The sequence below is a fragment of the Amphiprion ocellaris genome, chromosome 1, assembly GCF_022539595.1.
Source record: "Amphiprion ocellaris isolate individual 3 ecotype Okinawa chromosome 1, ASM2253959v1, whole genome shotgun sequence".
Lineage (NCBI taxonomy): Eukaryota > Metazoa > Chordata > Actinopteri > Pomacentridae > Amphiprion > Amphiprion ocellaris.
In genome coordinates this window covers 15,096,163-15,117,033 of record NC_072766.1, presented here as the reverse complement: position 1 = coordinate 15,117,033, position 20,871 = coordinate 15,096,163, and the positions used below count along the sequence as shown (strand labels likewise).

General features: G+C 39.7%; 2 protein-coding genes across 2 annotated transcripts; one reads left to right on the top strand and one right to left on the bottom strand.

The window, feature by feature from the left end:
• Positions 1-256: 256 nt before the first annotated feature.
• On the top strand, positions 257-8,764 carry depdc7a (DEP domain containing 7, paralog a). Its single transcript, XM_023282956.3, has 9 exons — positions 257-394; positions 3,254-3,704; positions 5,225-5,355; positions 5,484-5,676; positions 6,443-6,663; positions 6,766-6,908; positions 6,984-7,109; positions 7,331-7,409; positions 7,535-8,764. The coding sequence occupies exons 1-9, from the start codon at positions 379-381 to the stop codon at positions 7,756-7,758; spliced, it is 1,584 nt and encodes a 527-aa protein (XP_023138724.1). The 5' UTR covers positions 257-378; the 3' UTR covers positions 7,759-8,764.
• A 989-nt stretch (positions 8,765-9,753) lies between these two features.
• On the bottom strand, positions 9,754-20,172 carry cstf3 (cleavage stimulation factor, 3' pre-RNA, subunit 3). The gene is made up of 20 exons (XM_023282946.3): positions 19,943-20,172; positions 19,202-19,306; positions 18,929-19,024; positions 14,820-14,852; positions 13,905-14,002; positions 13,735-13,801; positions 13,612-13,646; positions 13,398-13,524; positions 13,211-13,288; positions 12,937-13,099; positions 12,559-12,668; positions 12,351-12,467; positions 12,042-12,260; positions 11,829-11,931; positions 11,565-11,634; positions 11,270-11,465; positions 11,039-11,189; positions 10,771-10,865; positions 10,587-10,647; positions 9,754-10,374 (listed from the first exon to the last, which is right to left on the bottom strand). Exons 1-20 carry the CDS (start codon positions 19,967-19,969, stop codon positions 10,175-10,177), a joined length of 2,151 nt encoding a protein of 716 aa, XP_023138714.1. The 5' UTR covers positions 19,970-20,172; the 3' UTR covers positions 9,754-10,174.
• Positions 20,173-20,871: the final 699 nt, after the last annotated feature.

The following is a 20,871-nucleotide window of genomic DNA, read 5'->3' as shown; positions in this document are numbered from 1 at the left end:
CTGAAGATTTGGAGAAGGAAACAAGATCAGTTACGCACATTACGCACACAATAAAAGAAGCACGTTTTGGCTACTTATTAGGGTACAACCTTGTTCTGGAGAAACTTTTGTGTGCCTGATTATCCACACTCATTTATTTACAGTTTCAGCTCAGAAAGATGCGCCCAAAGGTTAAAAAAAGAGTTACTTTAGTTTCAAGGAAAACAGCAGGAGCCTCATTATAACGCAGGCAGGGCGGTGATTGGGACATGAATAATGTATTACAGTGGGAGGAGACGGTTTCGGGGTTGACTGTGGTTAGTTGCGTGCGTCACGTAGTGAATTGAAGACCAAGGACATGGTCTGAATGGCTGGCTTTAGTCACTGGAGGAAGCTCCCATGCACCGAACGCCAGGTAATAGCGATTTAATCATTATTTGGAGATCAAACTCAGGGTAGATGTTCTTAAATCTGTGTTTCAAATAATTTTGCAACCTGGACAGTTTGTATGTTTAGTTCTGTAACCTGTTGTTCTGAGAGGAGCTGCTTGAAGAAGTGACATTTTCGACCTATGTAATGTTGTGCCACAATTTAGCCACGAACTTTACGCACCGTGCGTGTTTAAGACCAGTGGGCTTATTACAGAATTTATTTCAGAGAATGCGTTGAGACAAGGGTTTGTTTGTGCCACAAAATGGCCAATTTATCAACAGTGTAAAGTTTTGAAAGTTCTATATCAAAAAGGCACCATTTACACTTTCTCAATAATAAGTTACGGATCTGTTAATGTCTCATGAATCGTATAATAATTTGCAGATCAGTTGGAAGCAATTCATGAAAACAGCTTACTTTTTAAAAATGATGTTTGACATCTGCTCAAAATCGACTCAGTAGTCGGCAGTGTAGTGTTTGTGTTAAAACACCAATACAACAGGGTATTTAAGGGTGTGTGTACAGACCAGCATGCACATAAATACACAGGACAGACTGAGGATTCAAATCCATACGGGCCGTTTTGTGCCCTAAAGCCTGATCGGTTAATCTCACCAGTCTCAGCCTGCTGGAGGAATGAAGGTATCTGCCACAGGCTATTAACAACCTGCTGTTACTGGTCTGATGGTGCCACACTGCATTTTCATTACCTGGATTCATTCGCTCTTGCCCTTAAAAATGCCTTTTTCCTCTTACTACTGCAGTGATCATTCAGCTCCGATTTGGAGAGTTGTGTTGCGCACCGCTGCGTTCACTGGGGGAAGGTTCCCATGTGTTCACTGCGCTGCTCCCTGTGTGATTATTTACCCCCACTGATGTATGCAAACACACGGTGCACTGCTGTCCTTGGCTGAAACGCAGATCAGTCCCCTCTTGTGTTGTCCCTGCAGCCTATCTGTGCAGTATTTTTTTTTCAAAAAGAGGACTTAAGTCACAGGGAAGGAGACTGGCGTCAGCTATGCAAACTGAGCTCAAATCTCAGCCTGGAGCAAGCAACAAGAGGTGACAGAACACAGCCGGGTTCCCAGGATTGTTCTGACCCACACCTAACCCCCACTTTTATTCCTTTTTAACAAGCGTTAATGGCTATTGATCAGATCCGGATTTAATGTGTGACTGGTAATCCAGGGACCCCTGATGGGATTCTCCAGATGGCCTCGCTTTAACTCCTTATTTAAGGATTTCATTAGGATAATGCAACTTATTTTTACTACAAGTTATTCTGACAAAAAAGCATATAAAACTTTTATTCTTCTGCACTTAGTTTATAGTGAATGTATTGACTGATGTGTGCACAATGTGGATGTATCACATTTGTTTTAGATAATTTTTCAAACTTAGGCAATCAATGAAACAGTGATTTCAATTCTGTTATCTTTCTTGTAATTCCATGCAAACTGTTGCAAGGTGTTCTTCCTTGAACAGCTGCTGCAGCCCCAGGTGTTCTTTCCTGATAGGCAAATCTGCAGATCAGGACAGTCTCTTCTTCCCCACAGGGAGACGCAGTTTGACGTAGATGTATCTCATTAATCAATAGATCACCAAGATTATCCACCACCAAGCTTCGTCTGCTCTCAGTGAGCTGCTGTAATTTTTGAGATGAGTGGGAGAACATCTGCTTGCCGCTGTACTGTTCCCAAGTGTGTTTGTTCTCAGGTTTTACAGATGGGTCAGTAATCGTGTTTGTCACATCGTGCTATCATAACATGGAGTCTGGCTGCTGCTGTCAGACCCTGATTTATGGTCCCTGGCCTCAACAAGTCCCTCAGATCTTCTAACATTTGCTCAACAGGCTTTATATGCATCCTGTTGTGAGATGAAAGCATCTCACTAAGGTCAGCTCTGTTTCTTTTTCACTGGTCTGACTTGTGGTAGATGACACAAGTCTTTTTCCCTCTGCAAAGACATCGTTAATAGAACAACAGAGAAGATGTGCTCACAAATTGCATGATGGAATATTAAACACATCAGTGTTTGATTGCATGAATATTCTGCAGCTTTGTGTATGTGTTGATAGCAATGGAGCAACAGGAACATATCGGACTATCTTCCTGTGACAGAACCCTCACAATGTCATCATTGTCTCTGTTTCCTGGTGTATTTCTGATTAAATGTGCTCTGTAGAGAGATTGCATTTGTCTTCTGTTATCTTAACAAAATCAGGCACATGGGATGACCATCCAAAGATTTTTTTCCTGACTTGAGTATTTGATTCTTAGTATTCACATTTATAAATCAAAATGAGGTTTTTGTAACTGTGCTGTGCACAAAGATGCATCGAAAGAGGATTTGGATTCAGTTACCGCCCCTTTGTGAGATGCATTGATCCTGGACTTGTGCCGTTACACCCACATACAGTAACTCAAACACAGATTGTGATTATGTGACATTACACAGAGGACAGGGAGTGTGTGTTTCCTTGCAATTTCCGGGAAAGTGCTCAGACAGTAGACAAAGCTGAGAACGTCAGTTGTGGAATAATAAGTAGTTCACAGAGAAGATAAGCGTTTGGGAAATCTGAGTAAGTTATGAAGGGGTTTTATAGTGTCTGCAAGTTTAAAACATCTAGTTTCAGCCTCCATTTTTGTTCCTCCTTTTCTTATTCGATTATTTATTTGCTTTATTATTTGATGGAATGGTTTAGTGTATATCATATGAGGAAATAGTCAAAATGATTATTATAAATAACTCCTACTACTACTTTAACTCCTTTTCTCACATTTCTGATAGTGTCTCCTTCTCCATCCATTGATTCTCTCTTTTCTTCCTCCATCATAACAAGGCATGGCTGGGAAGCCTTTTCGGGCTACGTATATCTGGACAAGCATCATTTCCAATCTCCATACTCACGTGGAAGTCAAGCGGCGGCGCCACAACCTGAAGTCCTACCATGACTGCTTCCTGGGCTCGGAGGCTGTGGATGTTGTGTTGGCGCACATCACCCTGAACCGTTTCTTTGGTGATGAGGCGGTGCCCCGCTACAAGGCTGTCCGTCTCTGTCAGGCCCTGATGGAATCAAGGGTATTTGAGCCTGTGGGCATTAAGGTGTTTGGGAAGGAAAAGAAGAGAGCCACATTTGAGGACAGTAGTTGCAGTTTATACAGGTTCCTGAGTCCAGAGAGCAGCTCCACAGCAGCACTGACCAACTCCCACTCCACTAGTACCATCGAGAGCGGCTATGACTCCCCAAGCATGAACAGGAACAAGAACGGCTTCAGTCCGTCACATAAAAGGTAAAGTCCCATGTCATAACATCTTCAGATCTCATTTTTTGATTTGCTTTGTACTCTTTCCTCATGACAGCCGGAGCTAATCCTAAATCCAGTATGACTTCAGATTGGGTGCCTCTGAGAACTAGTCAGGCATAAGATGAAACTTTCAGAGTCCCATCATGCAGTCTTAACACTGACAATGTGAATGAAAAATCTGAAGATATTCAAAGAAAGATTAAACAGATAATACACACTAAGGTATTTGCACTAAAACATGAGAGTTTGATGAGGAAAATCAGTACCAGTCTCATGTCTGTAAGATCAATGTGAAGCTATTTCCAGCAGCCAGTTTAACTCAGCACAAAGGCTAGAAACAGCATGAAACAGAAAGGCTGGCTCTGTAATGAAGGTAACAAAAGCAAACTAGTAGCATAGCACGACATAGCATGGTGTGCTATGTCTTTTGTTAGCAATTTGTCGTGCGGTATGAACAAATTTTGCAAAAAACTGCATTGAAAAATCCCTATTGAAACGAATAGGAAATGGACAACTGCCAGAACCCAGTTATCTTTGAAACCCTGTAGCTCTGGCATATTTTACAGTAGAAATTTCATTACAAGTTTAAATGGGGCACAGGGCTTTAAATGTTATTCCTCTAAATCCATGTTTTCATATCTTTTAAGTTTTTTATGCAGCCAGAGTTTAAGTTTTATGGAATTTTTTAAAATGTCTTCACTTTTGACTAAATACATTTTTTGGGGGGGAAAAAATGACGTTAACCTGTTCTCCTTCTTACAATTTCTACTGTACATGAACAATTGAGGTGTTGCGTGCCACATATTTCATGTCTGGTTGCTGTGACCTCCTGGAGTCTCTGTTGGTCGAACTGGCAAACTCATAGTGCTGCCCAGCTGAGGACTAGTTTGACACACATCCCCTGTAAAAGCACAACATTTTACACTTTCAATTTAGCATGTATAAATTGACGAGGCAGCTTTGGAGGTGGTGGTCAGTGGATGTTATTTTAAATATTCTGGCAGGCAGTTCAAAACATATTACAAAAATGTTGAACTGTTCTTTTAAACTCAGGTTATTCTCCTTTGCATCCAGGTTACAGGTAGACTTCATTACTCATGTGACGCTAACACATGGCCTCGGCACTTTGGCTTTGGTTCATTTTTGACGAGATGGGAGACAAAATATTCAGAGGAACAATGTACCCTTACTGTTTAAACAGAACTTGTTTATTTTGTTTGCAGCATCCATCAAGTCAAATCTCCACAGGAATAATTTCAACAAACAGAGAAGACAAACTTCACATGTTCAATTTAATGACTGAAAATGATTTAATGCTAGAAAATGAGCATTTATTTTGTCTTTTTGATATAAAAACAAACATAATCAAAGCAGAAGCAAACTGTGATAACAACAGGTACTAGAAAAACATTTGTGCCCCGATGTTACATCTGTCCCTGTAATGAGTCGATTCATTTTTTTCTGAAATCATTTCCGCTGATTGCTGTTATTACGTGACTCTTCAGGCGAGAGGTGCTGAGCTACTCCACCCACTCCCCTGCAAAAAGCGACAAATCACTGGAGGACGTACTGGGAAACCTCAACCTCAGCTCGACCATCACCCCTCAGATGATAAACCTCGGCCTCTCACAGCAGCGTAAGTCGCTTTCTATCTGATGAGATGCAGGAGCGTGACCTAAAGCAGACACTGTGTTTTCATGTCACAAACACTTGTTGTCTTCTGTCTCTCTGAGCATTTGTGTGACCCTTGTGGTGTTTTCACAGTTGTGGATGAAGTGTGGCACCAGCAGGCGGTGGTCAGGCTGCTGCAGTTGATAGAGCTCCCTCTGTTGGAGAACCTGTTGGAGGGGAGGGACGCATCACGACCTTCTCTGCATGGCATGGACAGCGACCCCGACCTGTTGTACACATCAAGCTACCTCGACAGAGAGGTTCTGAAGGCGTTCAGTGAAGCACAGTGAGTCCTCTAAGGCTTTTACAGTTCTCTTGTATTTATCAATATTAATTTTAAATTGCTTTCTTGTGATTTACATTAAATATTAAAGTTCCACTTACATATGGATGTGTAAATAAAGATGATCTTTAATATAATGACATAACACTGACAGAGGTAATTTTGCATAATGATTTTGCAAATGTGTTACTTCTACAAGTACCTTTTGTTGCTAATATGATTCTGCAGTTACCACGGGAAAATTTGTAATGCAGGACTTTAACCTGTAATAGAGTATTTATAGTGTGGTGCCCCACTCAGTGCTCTACTTAAGTACTAAAAAAATGATGAAATGCTTTGTTTACTGCTGGTTTTATATATCTAGATAAATAAAACTACTCTTCTTTTGCCTGGTTTTGCCAAAATATGCTTTACCCACAAATGACCAAGAGTCCATGTTTAGTGGGTGCAATTACGCTCTCTCTAAATCACAAAAATTTAAGTGCTCATACAATCGTCTCCACATCTTCCCATTGCCCTGTTGCTCAATCTGTTGAGTGTATTTAAAATCATTACATCTGGGGCACTCAGTGGGTTAAGGCACATGCTGCAGAACTGCAATGTCAATGGTTTGACTAATAGCTGTTTGGACTTTTGTTGCATATCAGCCCTTCTCTCTTCATCCTCCTCATTTCCTGTCTGTATCTTCATGTACCTCCGCACTATCAAAAAACGGCAAAAACCTCCAAAATATAAATATTTAAAACACGAACACATCCATCTCCCTCAGGGCGGATGAGTGGATGTCAGGGGCGGTGGACTGTCTGGAGTTCCTGCCTGATGAGCTGGTGGTGGAGGTCAGTCGAGGTCTGGCTGGTTGTGCAGACGACCTGCCTCAGTGTAAGAAGATGCTCTACCAGGTCCTGACTCAGCATTACGGTGACACACAGCAGCCGCCTCTGCTCAGCAACCACGTTTTCGATATCCACTCCGGCATCTCCGAACTACTTGGTAAGAGAAGAAGCCACTGGATCTACAATGATAGATGTAAATCAGATGTAAACTGTTTGTGTTGCTGCCTTTTTTGATTAAAAAAAGCTACTGTGTTGTCAGTGAACGGGAAGACGGAGCTCGCTCTGGAGGCGCTGCAGCTGAGCCTGAAGCTGCAGGGCTCTCGCAGCAGGGAGGAGCTTCGGAGGCTCCTGAGGTTCATGGCCATTGCAGCCAAACGGCAGGAAGTCAAGCTGCACAAAGAGGTCAGCGCTTGTGAGCACCTTCTGTAAATCTGTACAGCAATGTTAGATTTTACTTATACTAACTGCGTCTTTTAGATCGAGAACAGGATGGCGGTGAAAAGGTCTTTCTCCAGTGCCATCGTCTACAGCAGGAGACTCTCCAAAGGAAAGGTAGACTTGATGGTTCTGTTTATGATGGACAACCACTGTGATCTGTTCAAGGTGAGTGTTCCTGAGTTATGTCTTTGCCAGTGTGTTGTAGGGGAGATATCAGTCAGCATGTCAGCAAAAGACCTTGTATTACTGGGTCGGTAGAAATGCTATTTACACAGGCTGCTCAGAATGCAGACATTCCACTTATCATGATTGTATTTATATTAATGCTTCATCTTCAAGTCAAGATGAATAAACTGCGTATCCTACTTTGCTGTCTTTTCCAACAGATTCCTGTCTCATTGCACAAGATGGTTAGTGACAGAGTAATGAATATTGTGAAGGGGAAGGATCCGGATATGATGACAGGTTTGCACATTTTTCCTGTATCCTTTCATGTGACTGATCAACATTGCAGTAGAAATCTCTCATGATTAACAAAGACAAACTCTTGCTTCAGTTAATTTTTCTTCCTCTATCTCTCTTTACTGCAGGATCAACATACTGCACAAGGTTAAGTGCTAAGGACTATTCAGATAATGCAGAAAAAACCACTAAAGAAGAGCTTTTGTCTTTATTGCGGACAGTCCACGAGAATCCGAAACTCTCCTCCAAAGAGAAGAGACGGCTACTGGGACAGTTTTACAAAGGTCACCCGGAGATTTTCATTCAATACTTTGGAAATAGATTGTCAAGTGTCAACATGTTGCTACGGTAATATTTATCAGTTTGAATAAAAATCATGTGTTAGAATGTAAAACGAGGTAGATGTAAAAGTCAATGTGATGCAAATGATGTGGATTTTTTTCCTTGTCTGTAAATAGTTGACTACTGAACAAGAATGTGAATTTTAACCGTTGAGACTGTTAATAAGCTGCAATATTTAAGGACATATTTACTTTATTTGGTGCAGGACACTAACATGCGATGTCCTTGTTGGTTTTGTATGAGACTGTTGCTTTCCCCAAAATTAAAATATGAACCAAGAATTCCTGAGAGATTTTTCTTTTTATGCTTTCACATCACACATTGTGATGACAATATATGTCTAAAGCAAGTAATGATGAATCTGTACATCGCTTATCAATGGATATACTGTTTGTGATTGTGCAATAGGAACAGTGTTAGCTATAAAAATGTGTCATTTCATGTGGTTTCTCTTATACAATGTGATGTACAGTACAGCTATGTGTGAGGAACCTTCAAACGGAAATATGAAACTGGAAATTTGAAAGTCTGATGTTGCGCTGCAGTAAACAGTACGAGTTATTCATGAGATTCAGCCCTCTGGCTTGTTGTGTTTGTTGCAACAAATCAAAAAAACAGATGTTGTACTTTTTTTGTTGTTGTTTTTTCAACTGAAAACCTTTGCCACGTTTTAGTGGCATCTTCAGGCTTTTGTTTTAAATACGGTTTATGTAATCCTTCTAATCAGATGAGGAAATTGCTTCCAAATTTCCACATGCAAGAAGAATTCCTAGACTGAGTTAAAAACCACAAACATCTTGTTTGTATTTTTGCAGGTCTATAATAAAATTCAACTGGAACTGTTTAGTGTGCAAGCATTTACATGGCACTGTTTGAATAGAAGACACAATGTCTATTCTGACATAAAGAGACCAAATAATACCTGTTATGTTGACCAATATATCCACATAAATTTGACAAAACTTGCAGTGCTTGGCCAGTGCTTGATTCACCCAAATAAAGTGGCATAATTGTGATGGCTGCTTTTTTTCTCTCCTGAAGTTTCTCATGTCATCTAAAAAACTTGTGAAATTGTTTTTCACCTAAACTGTCTTTGTGTAAAACTTAAAAAAGTCATTTGGGAGTCCAGCAACTGTTTCTTTTTCTCTTTTAGTTATGCCTAGAGTTCTAGAAAACAAAGCCACTTTATGTACTTTAACTGCTCTCCAGCTGTAATCAATGACTTCAAACTACCACTGAGGCGCTGAGAAAAGGTTTAACAAGCAATTAAATGACTTTATAGTTTACCGTAACACAATTAAATTATTCTCAAACATCTATTACTCAGAAGCTATTAAATCAAAACACCAACAATAAAAAGATGTTATTTTTGTTGTTTCAAATTCTAAAAGCTATCCTTTTTCCAAATAGTGCAAAATACAAAGTAGCATTCAGACATTATGTGGGTGTAGAGAGGCGTTCTGCACAACTGATTCATTTATACTACAGTGTTACATATGAATAGGAGCTGAGATAGTGCTGCCACATACTCAGAACAAAGCAGTGCTGTACAAATAATTACCTGTTGAGTACAATATGAAAAGGAGCAGCTGCCTGCTATTAAAAATGTGCATTGTGCTTGTTCAATTGAGTAGAATTTATCAGAGTAAATAAAGTGTCAGCTTTTGTTATGGCAGCTAATGGTGCTTAAATTAGTTATACCTGAAAGGTTTGCCTTTGTTATAGTAAAAAAAAAAAAAAAAATTGCCAGCAAACCTATTTTCAGTTGCCATATTCAAGTGTCAGGTTTACAAAGCCAAAAGCAACCAGAAGCAAATCCTTGTGAAAATCTGCTGTCTTTCAGAGTGGGACTTTGATTCTTGGAACAGAAGGCAGCTGGTGCTCCCAGAGCAATCACTAAAAGTCATATACTGCCTCTTAGTGGTCATTATAAAGCCTACAACTACAAGACAATAACACATATGGCATCAGCAAAGCTATAAAGTAAAATAAAAAACAAGTCTAGTTGATTTATTTTCCACTTTTATTGAAAGGAATCGTGTTTCCTCCAGTTATCTAAAAAAAGCTTGTTTCCACTTTGCCATCCCTGGAACATAACAAGGCCAAAACTGAGCTGTGTGTCAAAACCAATGGTTGAATTAAAAATTTTGTACAGTATAAGGGCCAGTCTTTAAAAATAAAAACTGTTGACAAAACAGAAAAAAAGATACCACATAAACACTCAGGTGTGCATACTGTATGCATGTTTGGATGTTTTTTCTGACTGTGTGTGTGTGTGTGTGTGTGTGTGTCTGTGTGTGTGTGTGCTCGCTCGTCTTCAGTACAGAGATGAGGGGATGTATAATCTGTCATGTAGACGTGTACATTTCTCCTATATGACCACCTGTTAAGATTACATTCTTGAAGGGCTCAATGTGTGTTTGAGTTTATCGAATCCTCTTCTGTTGGCGTGCACGGTAGATGTCGTGTATGGGTGGAGCCACGGCTCCTTTGTCATCCTCCTCGTCTGAGTCTGCGTTAGGCCTCTTGAGTGACTTGGCTATAGCGTGGTTCTCCATGGCTCCATTGCCCTCGCCTCCTGCATCGGGCTGTCTACCAGTGATCAGCTCTACAGCAGCATCAACAGCTATAGAGAGGACAGAAAATGCATCAATTACATGTCATGTAAGGAGAAGAACAACATTTTCACAGATTGCAATACATTTTATGCCAACAGCCGTAATTCCAAAAAGTGTTTATCTGATCCCTGCATGACTGACAATTCCCATCACCATCTCTAATGTGACTAAAAATAGAAATGCTATGGATTCATCTAAAGTGCTGGTAAAAACAACTTACTCTCAGGAAGTGTGCATCTCCTGAAAGTTTCCATGAGCTCATCCACTTGAACAAAGGGACCCTGCAGCAAGAAACAATCACAGAGTCTTTGAATTCTTTCAGTAAGAAAAAAAAAATGCTGCTTAAGTCTTTTATTCATTGCCAGTGAGTATGAGCTTGATAGCATTCAGCTACTGCTACTCACAGTGAAGCACGTAGGCGGAGGGAGCAGCTTCATTAGGACTACAGCAGCTGGGGGAACTGGGAAAACGCCACCAGGGACAGGATGTAAACCTGGAGCTGTAGGGAGAAATATGAGATGCTACGTCAAAGATGAGTCCCTTTGAGAAAGCAGTGGAAAGAAACAACAAACTTTACTAACATAAGCCAACATACGGAAAGACTAATAATCTTGCATGTAGGGTTTCACGGATTTACTGGATAAAGATCCTGAGCAGGGACGGATTACGTACGGGCAAGGTGACGTGGTTGGAAGGGGATCATCTGATTGGTGTCTGGCTTGGGGTACTCAGGTTTACGGTCAGCTTCATCCTTTAGTGCAGGCGCAGAGGGGGCCACCACAGTCTCTGGGAGCAGCGCTGCCAGTTTGGCACGAGACACATCCTACAAACACACAGCAGATACAAGTTAAATATCAGTTCAAGTCAACAGACAAACATGACCTGCTTTGGCAAAACGCACACCTTGTATCCAAGGGCCTTGAGTTCACTGGTAGAGCAGGGATACAGGTCCATGAACTTGTATCTATCCACGAGCAAGGCCGTTTCTTTGCCCTCGTATTCGTCCTTGAACGCAGTGAAACGCCTGCGTTCTACTTTCAGAATACTGGCCAGGTCGCCTATGTTGCTCTCAAAGGCCAGAAACCGAGCCCAGATCTCGCTGAGGAAGAAAAGACGCATCAAAGTTAACAAACACTGCCAGAGATATCATTTTTATGACAGGCGTACGAGCACACAGCGTATTTAATGTTGACATTACCCTGACTTTTCTGGTGATAAGCTTCCTGAGGTGAGGACACGTTCAAACAAAACTCTGGTGTTGTTATCCTCTGATGAAAGAAATGACAAGGGGAAACACACACATACACAAAAAGCAGGGTTACATGTCAGACTTTTATTACTTTGACAGCAACAGAAGAGACACTTCATCTTTTCAAGGCAGATACTAAGACATCACTGCTTACTTCATATCAATATTTATTCATAGAATTTGTTGAAGATGTACAATACCATTGTTACGTACCATTAAGGTGTGAGAGGTAATCGATGTACGCAAGTATGTACTCTGGAATGTCACCATATTTCTTCAAACCAAGCTCAAAAATCTTGAAGGCCACTGATTTATCCTGTTGGCAGAAATAAATTTCATGTAAGTAAAGCATTAAAGAGCTCTGTAGATGTCCACTGAGTCACATTATACAGTCCGCATACTAAACATGTGATTATGTGTTCCTACCTTGCTGCAGTAGTATTCCATTAGTGCAGCAGTCACGTACACATGGTGACGTGTACGAAGATCCTCTCTGGCCTTTTTGAAAATGGTGCGACCTGATTTGATGCCCTCTGCCCTTCTGGCAAACTTCATGTACTGGATGTAGACCAGCGTGGGGTCAATGTCCTCAATGGCCAGCAGCTTATTATAGATGCTGTGGACTTTCTCGTACTTCATGCGACTCTAATGTGATAAAATACATGTATTGGTGAGTCCCAGTGCCTTGTAACATCATATATACTGTGTCTGCTGAATACAAAACTGGACGCTCACCTCTTCATAGTCAGCAAATGAAAAGTACAGAAGCATGTTCTTTTTCAGAAGAGTCCCGATGGCACGTTCATAGATGTTAGCTGCCTCGTCACTAAAGAGTTTGGAATTATTCATATCCTGAGAGAGAAAAATGAACATTTATAGAACTCTGGCCTGTTTGACCTAGCATGACACACACAGTTTGAGAGTGAAAGGTTTCATCTCTCACCCCTTTCTCTGCCAGCAGTTTGCTGGACTGCTCCAGGTACTGGGCTGCCTCATACCATATGTCAGGGTGGTGGCCCAGCACCAGCAGGCACTGCTCATAGGCAAACATCACTGCAATACAAAACACAACAACTGATTACACTACCTAGTCTTGAAATAAATACAAAATCAGTGCATCTGAACCATGACTGAGGAGAAAAGTGTGAAACTTTGCCCTCTAGTGGAGGAAAAGTATTCACACATTATATTTTCTGACAACCATTTAAAAAATAATTAAACTTGCAAATGAGCAACATTACAGGAATCACAGGCCTTTTGAGGCATATAAAGAAACAGATTTACAAGTTTTATTACAATATATTTTGGCTACAAATGTCACCTCTCTTTGTGATGAGGGTCTGATCTTCTGTTCTCAGTGGGTTGCTTTTCTCCCACTGGATATACTTCTTCCACATTTCCACTTGCTGGGCCTCCTGAGGGGAGTTCTGGGGTGGTACCGAAGGTGCATTTCTGTCCAGCCCCTTCATCACAGTCTCATACTCCTGTAAAATGCAAAACATTCAACAATCTGTATTAGTTTACAAATACAAGAAATGGCACAAGGATTCAAAACAGGTCTGAGCATATTTGTGATACTCTGTTCAATGTCTCACCTTGGCCACTCTCCTGGCGTTCATGTAGTCTCTACTCCGATCCTCAATCATCTTTTTGGCCAAATGAACATTGATTCCCTGTTCAGGAAATACACAAATCAATGTAGCATTTAAAGAAAGCCAAGACTCCTTACATATTAAAATATAGTAGACAGAAAGAGATTAGACGCCTGAGTGGATCACTCACCTCCTCATATTTGCTATAATCTCTCCAGAGCTGTTCAATATTAATCATGGGGTTCACACAGCCTCTCTGGTAAACCCTCCTTACAGCAGTGATTCTCTGGTTCTCTGCGTATGAGCCCACTGCCTCACTAATAAAACAAAAAACAACAATGTCAATATTTAGAAGATGCTAATGCAGTTTAGGAAGTCTTAAAGATATCAAGAAAAACACTTACACTCCTTTTAGGAAATTGATGTAGTCTACCCAAATCTGAGAACAGAAAAAAAATGCTGTTAGGTGACAGTAGATAACAGAACTTCATACACCACAGTACAAATCAATGTTTAGATCTGTGTACCTGATAAGACATAATTTCCATGCCAATTTTATCCAGGGCAAAGTCATATGCCTGGGCCATCTTTTCTCTGCAGGTAAGATGATAAATGTAAGATGAACATTGTGTATTTTCCAGGAGGGTAGCACATCAACGTACTGTAATTAACCACACAGTGCAGCATGTTGTCTTACTTGTAGCTGGGAAGCTTCCCTTTGGTCTCTCGAACATATGAGAGGTAACATTTCCACAGGTCGATGTGCAACACTTTCATTAGGCATCTCTGAAACAGCTGCAGGGGCAAGAGGATGTTAGATGTATATGCTGTATATGCTCAAGACAACAGGTCATCTTCAGCGATTCACAGTTGTAATCCATGTTCAAATTATCATGCAAATGATGTGTTTGCCACATAGCAGAATTACAACGAAGGAAACACAGAAGAGCTGTTTTTATTTAAATCCATGTGTCAGATTTGGCAGGGATTCCAGCTTTTGTTCAGCATAGTTATGCACTGCACTTTAGTTATTCTGCTTTATTAAAAGTAGCCCTAAGATGTGGCGTACAATTTGTGTGAGTTCCTCCAACTTCAAAGTTTGTGTGTGCAAACATTTTTGCATTAACATTCAGGCAAAAGCTGAACATGATAACATTTTAAGAGACTCGCAGAATGTCTGAAGTGTGGACACCCAGAGACACCAAAACTGTGCAGACGTTAACAGTGCTATCAGTTAAATATGATTCAAGGTTTTATGTGCATGTGTGCAGTGATGCTAGTCACAGACAGGAAACAATACACATTTTAGTTTTTTAACCCTATAATGCTATGGATAAAAATCAGCATCGACTCTAACTTCAAAGAGCCTTAATTAATTTTCATTCAACATTTTATTTCATATGCACATTGTGAGCTTATTAGAACAAAAACAACATGCCTTTCACATTCATTTTCATGATGATTTTATGATGAGCATGATGTATATTCTAGCATTATTCACACAAACTATTTTCCCTTATTTAACAGTTAGAATATTTCAAAACACTAAAACATCCCTTCCTAGATTCTTGAATAACACACATCAGTTTTCACGAGTGCAATGGACACTTACCTTTTCTACCTTGTCATAGTTTTTAGCCTTGATCTGCAAATAAGAGTGTAAATGCAACGTTATTTCAAGTCTCCTCGACTTAAGGCTTACAGGAAACATGCATTCATGCAAATGTAATCACTCACACACACACACACACACACACACACAGGACCCTGAAGATCAACAAAGTGAAATTCACACAAGAATGACAAATTACTTTTAGAAAGGGGTTTATTTTCTTTCTGTAGATGCGCCACATAACCCAGAAAAAACACCAAAGATGATATATTACAGACTCAATGCAGAATTTCAATATTAATTTCAAGAAAAATACTGAAGAAAGGGGAAGGTAAATCTGAGAAACACAAAAAAGTCTCTTCCTTTCACAGCCCCAGGTGTGCGTCCGCCCTTGGTAAACACTGTTGTGGTGCTGAATTTCATAATATTCATATGCAATAGCCTCATAGCAGCCTCTACAGCATATAAGTGCGGCTGTTTTTCTCCTCTATTAGGGCAGGCTTATGTGGGCAAACCAACTCTATACCACTGTGTTTTCATTACTGTGCTGAACAAGGTAAAACAACAACAACAAAAAAAGAAAATAGCCTTGTGGGGACAAAAAGTAATAGTTGACATGGCAGGGAAATATCGCCAAGGACTAAGAAAGCACAGCACACTGCTTGACAACTATTTTTGCTGGAGCCTCAAGGTGAAACAATTACAGAAAAAAGTCAACTTCCTAACAACCTTACAGCTTGAAAAATAAAAGCGTGCTTGCACAAGAGGCTCGCATAAGTCTGATGATAATATTCACACAATGCTGCCAACTGAAATCCACCCTGTCACTTTTCTATGGGGCCGAGGCCAGTTTGAGACAAAACGTATATACTGTGACTGCAATGCCTCGCTCTTTATTCACATCCTCTCTAACCTCAGCTTTCCACTCCTGCTGTAAGGCCTCAAAACACGTAAGAGCTGTTAAATGTGCTTAAAAATTCTATTCAAAAAAATCAAAAAGAGAAGTTTGCTCTGGTAATTTTGCAAAAAAGAGAGCAAAACAATGTGATTCAACATTTAGAGTGCCTTTAGGGTAGGTGACCTTCACTAAATACTGTAAAAAAAACAAAGTCACTATCAATATCAGTGTCTATTAATCTCTGGTGAGAGAAACATAAGGTCTTAAAAATACAAGATACACATTTGAATGGCAAATTTTATTGAATATTCTTTTTAAAATCTGAGTTTTGTACTAAATGTTAAACTTTTCTATAATGTGGCATATACGGTCAAATTACTCTGATGGAATCACCTAAAAATCTTCAGTACATGTGATGCAAATCTTATGTTCTCCACTGAGAACAGATCAGCTCAATAATGGCCATGATTTACAAATATAATGAGGTTATATTTGAATGGCTCTGCTGATGTAGTCATGGAAATTTCTGAAAGCTCCTCCTACAGTGGAACATACTTCATCTCTCTTTCCTGCTTTAAAGGCGAGTCTTTAGTATGAGGTCACATAAGTACATGGTTCTACTCAATTTAAATTCTACTTAAGATGAAAAAATATGCAACGCACCTACATGACATCTTAAGCACGCTATTACCGTACTTTGATGCAAAACAAAAAATGTTCACCTTATAAAAGTACACACATCATACTCAACCAGGAATTTAGTTATTGCACTGGGTACAATAAACCTGATTGAGCTGGAAACTACAAATGGGCCTTGAAGCAGTGTGAGTAATGAAAAAGAATTAGTTTGATTTGCCAAGGGTACAACTATTGCAAATTAGGCCTTTGCAAAATTACAAAAGAACAGGACTGTCACACACTAGGGCGAGGGTATATGATGCTCTTTAATGCAACCCCCCTCCAAAACAAACAAAAAACTGAATCAAATTTCTCATCAGTTTTTGAACTATAACACTATGGGGATTACAATTTAGACAAATCTAAGTCTAGCAAATCGAAACCTGCTGTATCTGTGATGAAAGGGGGAAGCTAAGAGCTCGTCCACATACTTACCGGAGGGGTGGTGTCTTTTTACTATGAACTACAATATGAGTGACAAATTAAAATATTTTACCAGCAAATGCCTTGTATGGCATTAATAGTTTAAGAATTTTACCGACTGCTTTTATATTTTCTATATGCGAAAAAAACAAAAAAACTCTGCAAATACACCAACTGATCTTAGGATGGGGTTTGACTTTACCCGTTTAACAATAGTGGGTAAAACTGAAAAGAGGTTAATTTTTTAAAATGCACTGAAAAATAACATTAAGGTTTCAACTGACTTTTTGAACTTTAAGGGACTTGACCATGTGCTAAATACTGACCTCAGAATCAGTTTAACTGATCAAGTATTCTTATGTGTACAATGAATTTACTCCCTTCAGATTATTGCTTCACATTTTTCGCTACGTTTAATATTGTTAGAAACCTGTATATCCACTACTTCTCAATTCAATAGACTAAGCTTACCTAATCGCCTGAGAGGTAAAACGTCTGACAACTTGATTAGTTACTTGCATTTTTGGATGTAATCTTGCCATGAAATGTTCAGTATAAGCTAATCATTAACAGCAATACACTCACATCTACAGCTCCAGTGCCTAAAGTTCACCACCCACAGATAGTATGCGTCTTTCCAATTTGTAACTAACCTGTGTAAACGTTTTCTTTAACTCCATCCTAATTCAAGCAGGACAAAATCTAATTTTGATGAATATCTAAACAAATTGCTATTCCTTATAATACTAGTTTCATTTTCTAACATATATTACATTTGGCTCACCTATAACAATTTCCCTGTCTCTTAGACAAATGAAGGACCAGTAGTGTACGATGTTTGACCTTCCTCTTTCTTATCTGCTGTGCAGTATGATGCACAACTCACTCATCATTAATAATTAGACAATTCTATTTTATTATGACATGGCTGCCTGTCAATATTGTTAAGGGCGCAACATGTTAGTAGTGTACAATCTGACATTTATGTTTTACTGGCACAATTAGAGAAATTTAGAGACTGTCCCTGGAAAGCCTAGTCCATTTGGAAAAGGCAGGAATGTGTTCTTTATCCATTTCAATGGGTGAAGACCAGGGGCAAAGGTATGTGGGGTAGATTCACTCAGGGAAGAAACCCCATGACATACCACACCAACTACAACATCAATATAAATCCACATTCATTTCACAGCACTGAATTAAATACACACTACCTTTAAACTGGGAGCTAATTTCTCATTCTTGCCAACACTGTGCAACTTTTGGCAAATTATGTTTAATGCTGCCTGCAGTGGTCATCAGCAGAGATGTAGGGCATAAAAAATGGACTTTAAAAGGTTAGCAACTATATGATTATGTGCAAGGAAAAAATTGATCATATCAATAGCTGATTGCATTAGAGCAAAGCATGTTGATGGCATCAAGGCAAATGGGTCATTCATCAGGTATTTGGAAGGAGTGGGGAGCAATGTCTCAAGGAAAGAATGGGCCACACAATCAAAATATTTGTTTATAAAATTACCCAAAAGAAATGACACAGGAGGCAATAAATTGACACGACAAGTGAATAAAAGGCTAATGCACTCCAATACTATTAAAACAGTTTTAATACTGTTGCAGACCAGACATGCAACAAATGCACTTTACCCCATTTAAATACGGCGCAGAGAATATGTTTTTTTTTTTTTTTTTTAAATCCTGGGAACATAAGAAGATTTTTTGAAAAAGAAATGGTTAGAGCTAATTTCCCCTTTGTTTGTGTTTAAAGGCACGATTCTTAACAAATCCAGCCAGAGCCTGACAAATGTAAAGGTCTGTACATCTTTCTTGTCCATCGTCAATCCATTGTGTATACTGTTTTCAATAACGTTTAAACGATTAAAATGTCTGTAATTTTTACTCTTGACCGTCGATATCAAGTTTGTGACAGAAACTACACATTAGAGCTGGTAACTCCAATTGATGCAGCCAGGCTCAATGATTCAAAACAAGAATTGTGACTTTAAACTTCATTGAAGTAAGAGACATTTTTGGTTGTGTGAAAATCACATTGTTGATCATGTTAGAAAAAAACCCAGCCATGCATACTAAAGAAAAGAAAAAAAGTATTAACCTCAGCTTCAATGAATAGTTTCCAGAATCTGCCAGAACTTGGGAACTGTGAGACAAGTCGCTCATATGTCTTCCTCGCTTTATCTATGGGTTGGTTCTAAAGAAAGAGAATGCTTTTACATTCCATACTATTAAACAAATAAAAAAATGCAGTCATGTCAACCATGTGCGTGAAAAAAGAAGATGTAGTGCTTTATATTTTAACAATCTATAACCCCCACCCTTAGTGCCCAAGTTTCCTTAACCCCAGGAATACAACTCTGTGTCACTAAACCTGTGCTTCTCGAATCAGAATGCTCCATGCGTCAAGGTCATATGGATTTTCTTCCAACTTCTTCTCTGCCTTCTTCACCTTCTCGGGGATATACTCCGCTGCTGCCTGCAAGACAATACAAAGGCACAGGACAAAATGGTTTAAGCTCTGAATATGCTTGTGCTGCACACTGAAGGCCCACTGCTGGAGAGGGCCAACCTACCACTGAACACACACATATGGGTGCGTTAAGTATTCCTAAACGGGCCTTGAATGATTGATTACGCCTTTGCAATATGAGGAACACAAGACTCGCAGACATCTGATAGGTAAATCAAGTCCCAAACACTTCGCATCATTTCCCCACTAGCTAGCTAGGTCCTCATAGCTGGCGCCAATAGGTAGCATCCAGCACAGTGTAAACTAGATTTGGCAAAGCTGACTAACTAGTAGCTGTTGCTTATAACAGGTTAACATGCAGGTAATATTAAAGTTAGCTCAACGTGCTGAACAACTAGCGTTAAGTAGCGACAAAGCTACAACTAGTCACAGCCAATATGGCGTACAACAGGCTAAACTTGTAGCTTCGTGTTAAAACCCGTAAGTACGAAAAACTGTACGCTACTTGCTGCTACAAACGCATAAAAAGTCACAACATAATGCATACACTTTAGCAATGTCGACATTCTGACACTATCCACGACAACACACAAGCTACATCATGCTATCTTAAGCAAGAGCTAGCTTGCAGCATGTAGCTACCTGGTCGGCTGCTCCCTCGGTCGACATGGCTGGAAGAGTAATCTGGGTTAGAAATCGTTAATCAACTGGATTAACAATCAACTAATAACGTAAAGGCAGTTTTTAAAACCACTAAGTATTCGGCATAGCTTCAAAAGGGTCGATCACATTGCCCTCAAGCTACTCGCTGCTCAACGGCTCGCCGATGTCTTAAAATGGCGTGAAGCTGCGAATCCGCTCCGCCAACAGCAGCAACAAAAACACATCCAGCACCGACCTTTCAGAATAAAACGCCAATTTCAACAAAAAACAAGTCTAACTAAAACACCCTGCAACATCGCATGTGACAAACGCACATCAAATGCCTCATATAGTAAAAAAATACATTTTCATATATGTATATATATTTTGGTAAATGTTATAAACGCGGATGTGGCAAATAAAGGCTGGTAAGATATGAGATAATTCTGCTATTCATCAATTCAGAATGAGTAGCTACCTGACTGTTAGCAACATTTATTTACTTTCTAGCGCTGTTTTTTTCTAACTGTAAAATATATCCAGTACTCTGCTGTGAACACAAGAGGCTTCGTGCACTCCCAGCATCGGAGGAAAAGACGATCCAGTGGATTGTGTAGTGTTGTGTAGTAATGTAGCAAATGTTACCATTATGTTCGATGCTAACAAGTCAGACCTATGTTCAAACTTAAATGCTGTGGGACGTTCAGAGAGCATGGAAACTTTTAGATCTATTTCAAACCAGTAATTACAGACTGGCTGTGGTTTAGTTTGTTTTCATGTTGCTCTTTGTGCTTCTGTGCAACCTTGAACCATCAATTACCTCCCTTTGAATCTCTCCTGCCCTCTGTGCTTACATATACTGCATTTTAATACAGCTGAATTGTCAGGTATATGAATGACTAACAAATAGAGACTGAAATGCAGCCCAT

What these genes read in the sequence shown, in the direction of transcription:
- depdc7a (XM_023282956.3), top strand. An exon ending in CCTCGGCCTCTCACAGCAGC is followed by an intron (nt 5,356 to 5,483) that starts GTAAGTCGCTTT and finishes GTGTTTTCACAG; the next exon opens with TTGTGGATGAAGTGTGGCAC. An exon ending in GGATCCGGATATGATGACAG is followed by an intron (nt 7,410 to 7,534) that starts GTTTGCACATTT and finishes TCTTTACTGCAG; the next exon opens with GATCAACATACTGCACAAGG.
- cstf3 (XM_023282946.3), bottom strand. Translation starts at nt 19,969, where the DNA reads ATGTCGACCGAGGGAGCAGCCGACCAG. An exon ending in AACTGCTGGCAGAGAAAGGG is followed by an intron (nt 12,468 to 12,558) that starts GTGAGAGATGAA and finishes TTTCTCTCTCAG; the next exon opens with GATATGAATAATTCCAAACT. An exon ending in GAGATGCACACTTCCTGAGA is followed by an intron (nt 10,375 to 10,586) that starts GTAAGTTGTTTT and finishes TCCTCTCTATAG; the next exon opens with CTGTTGATGCTGCTGTAGAG.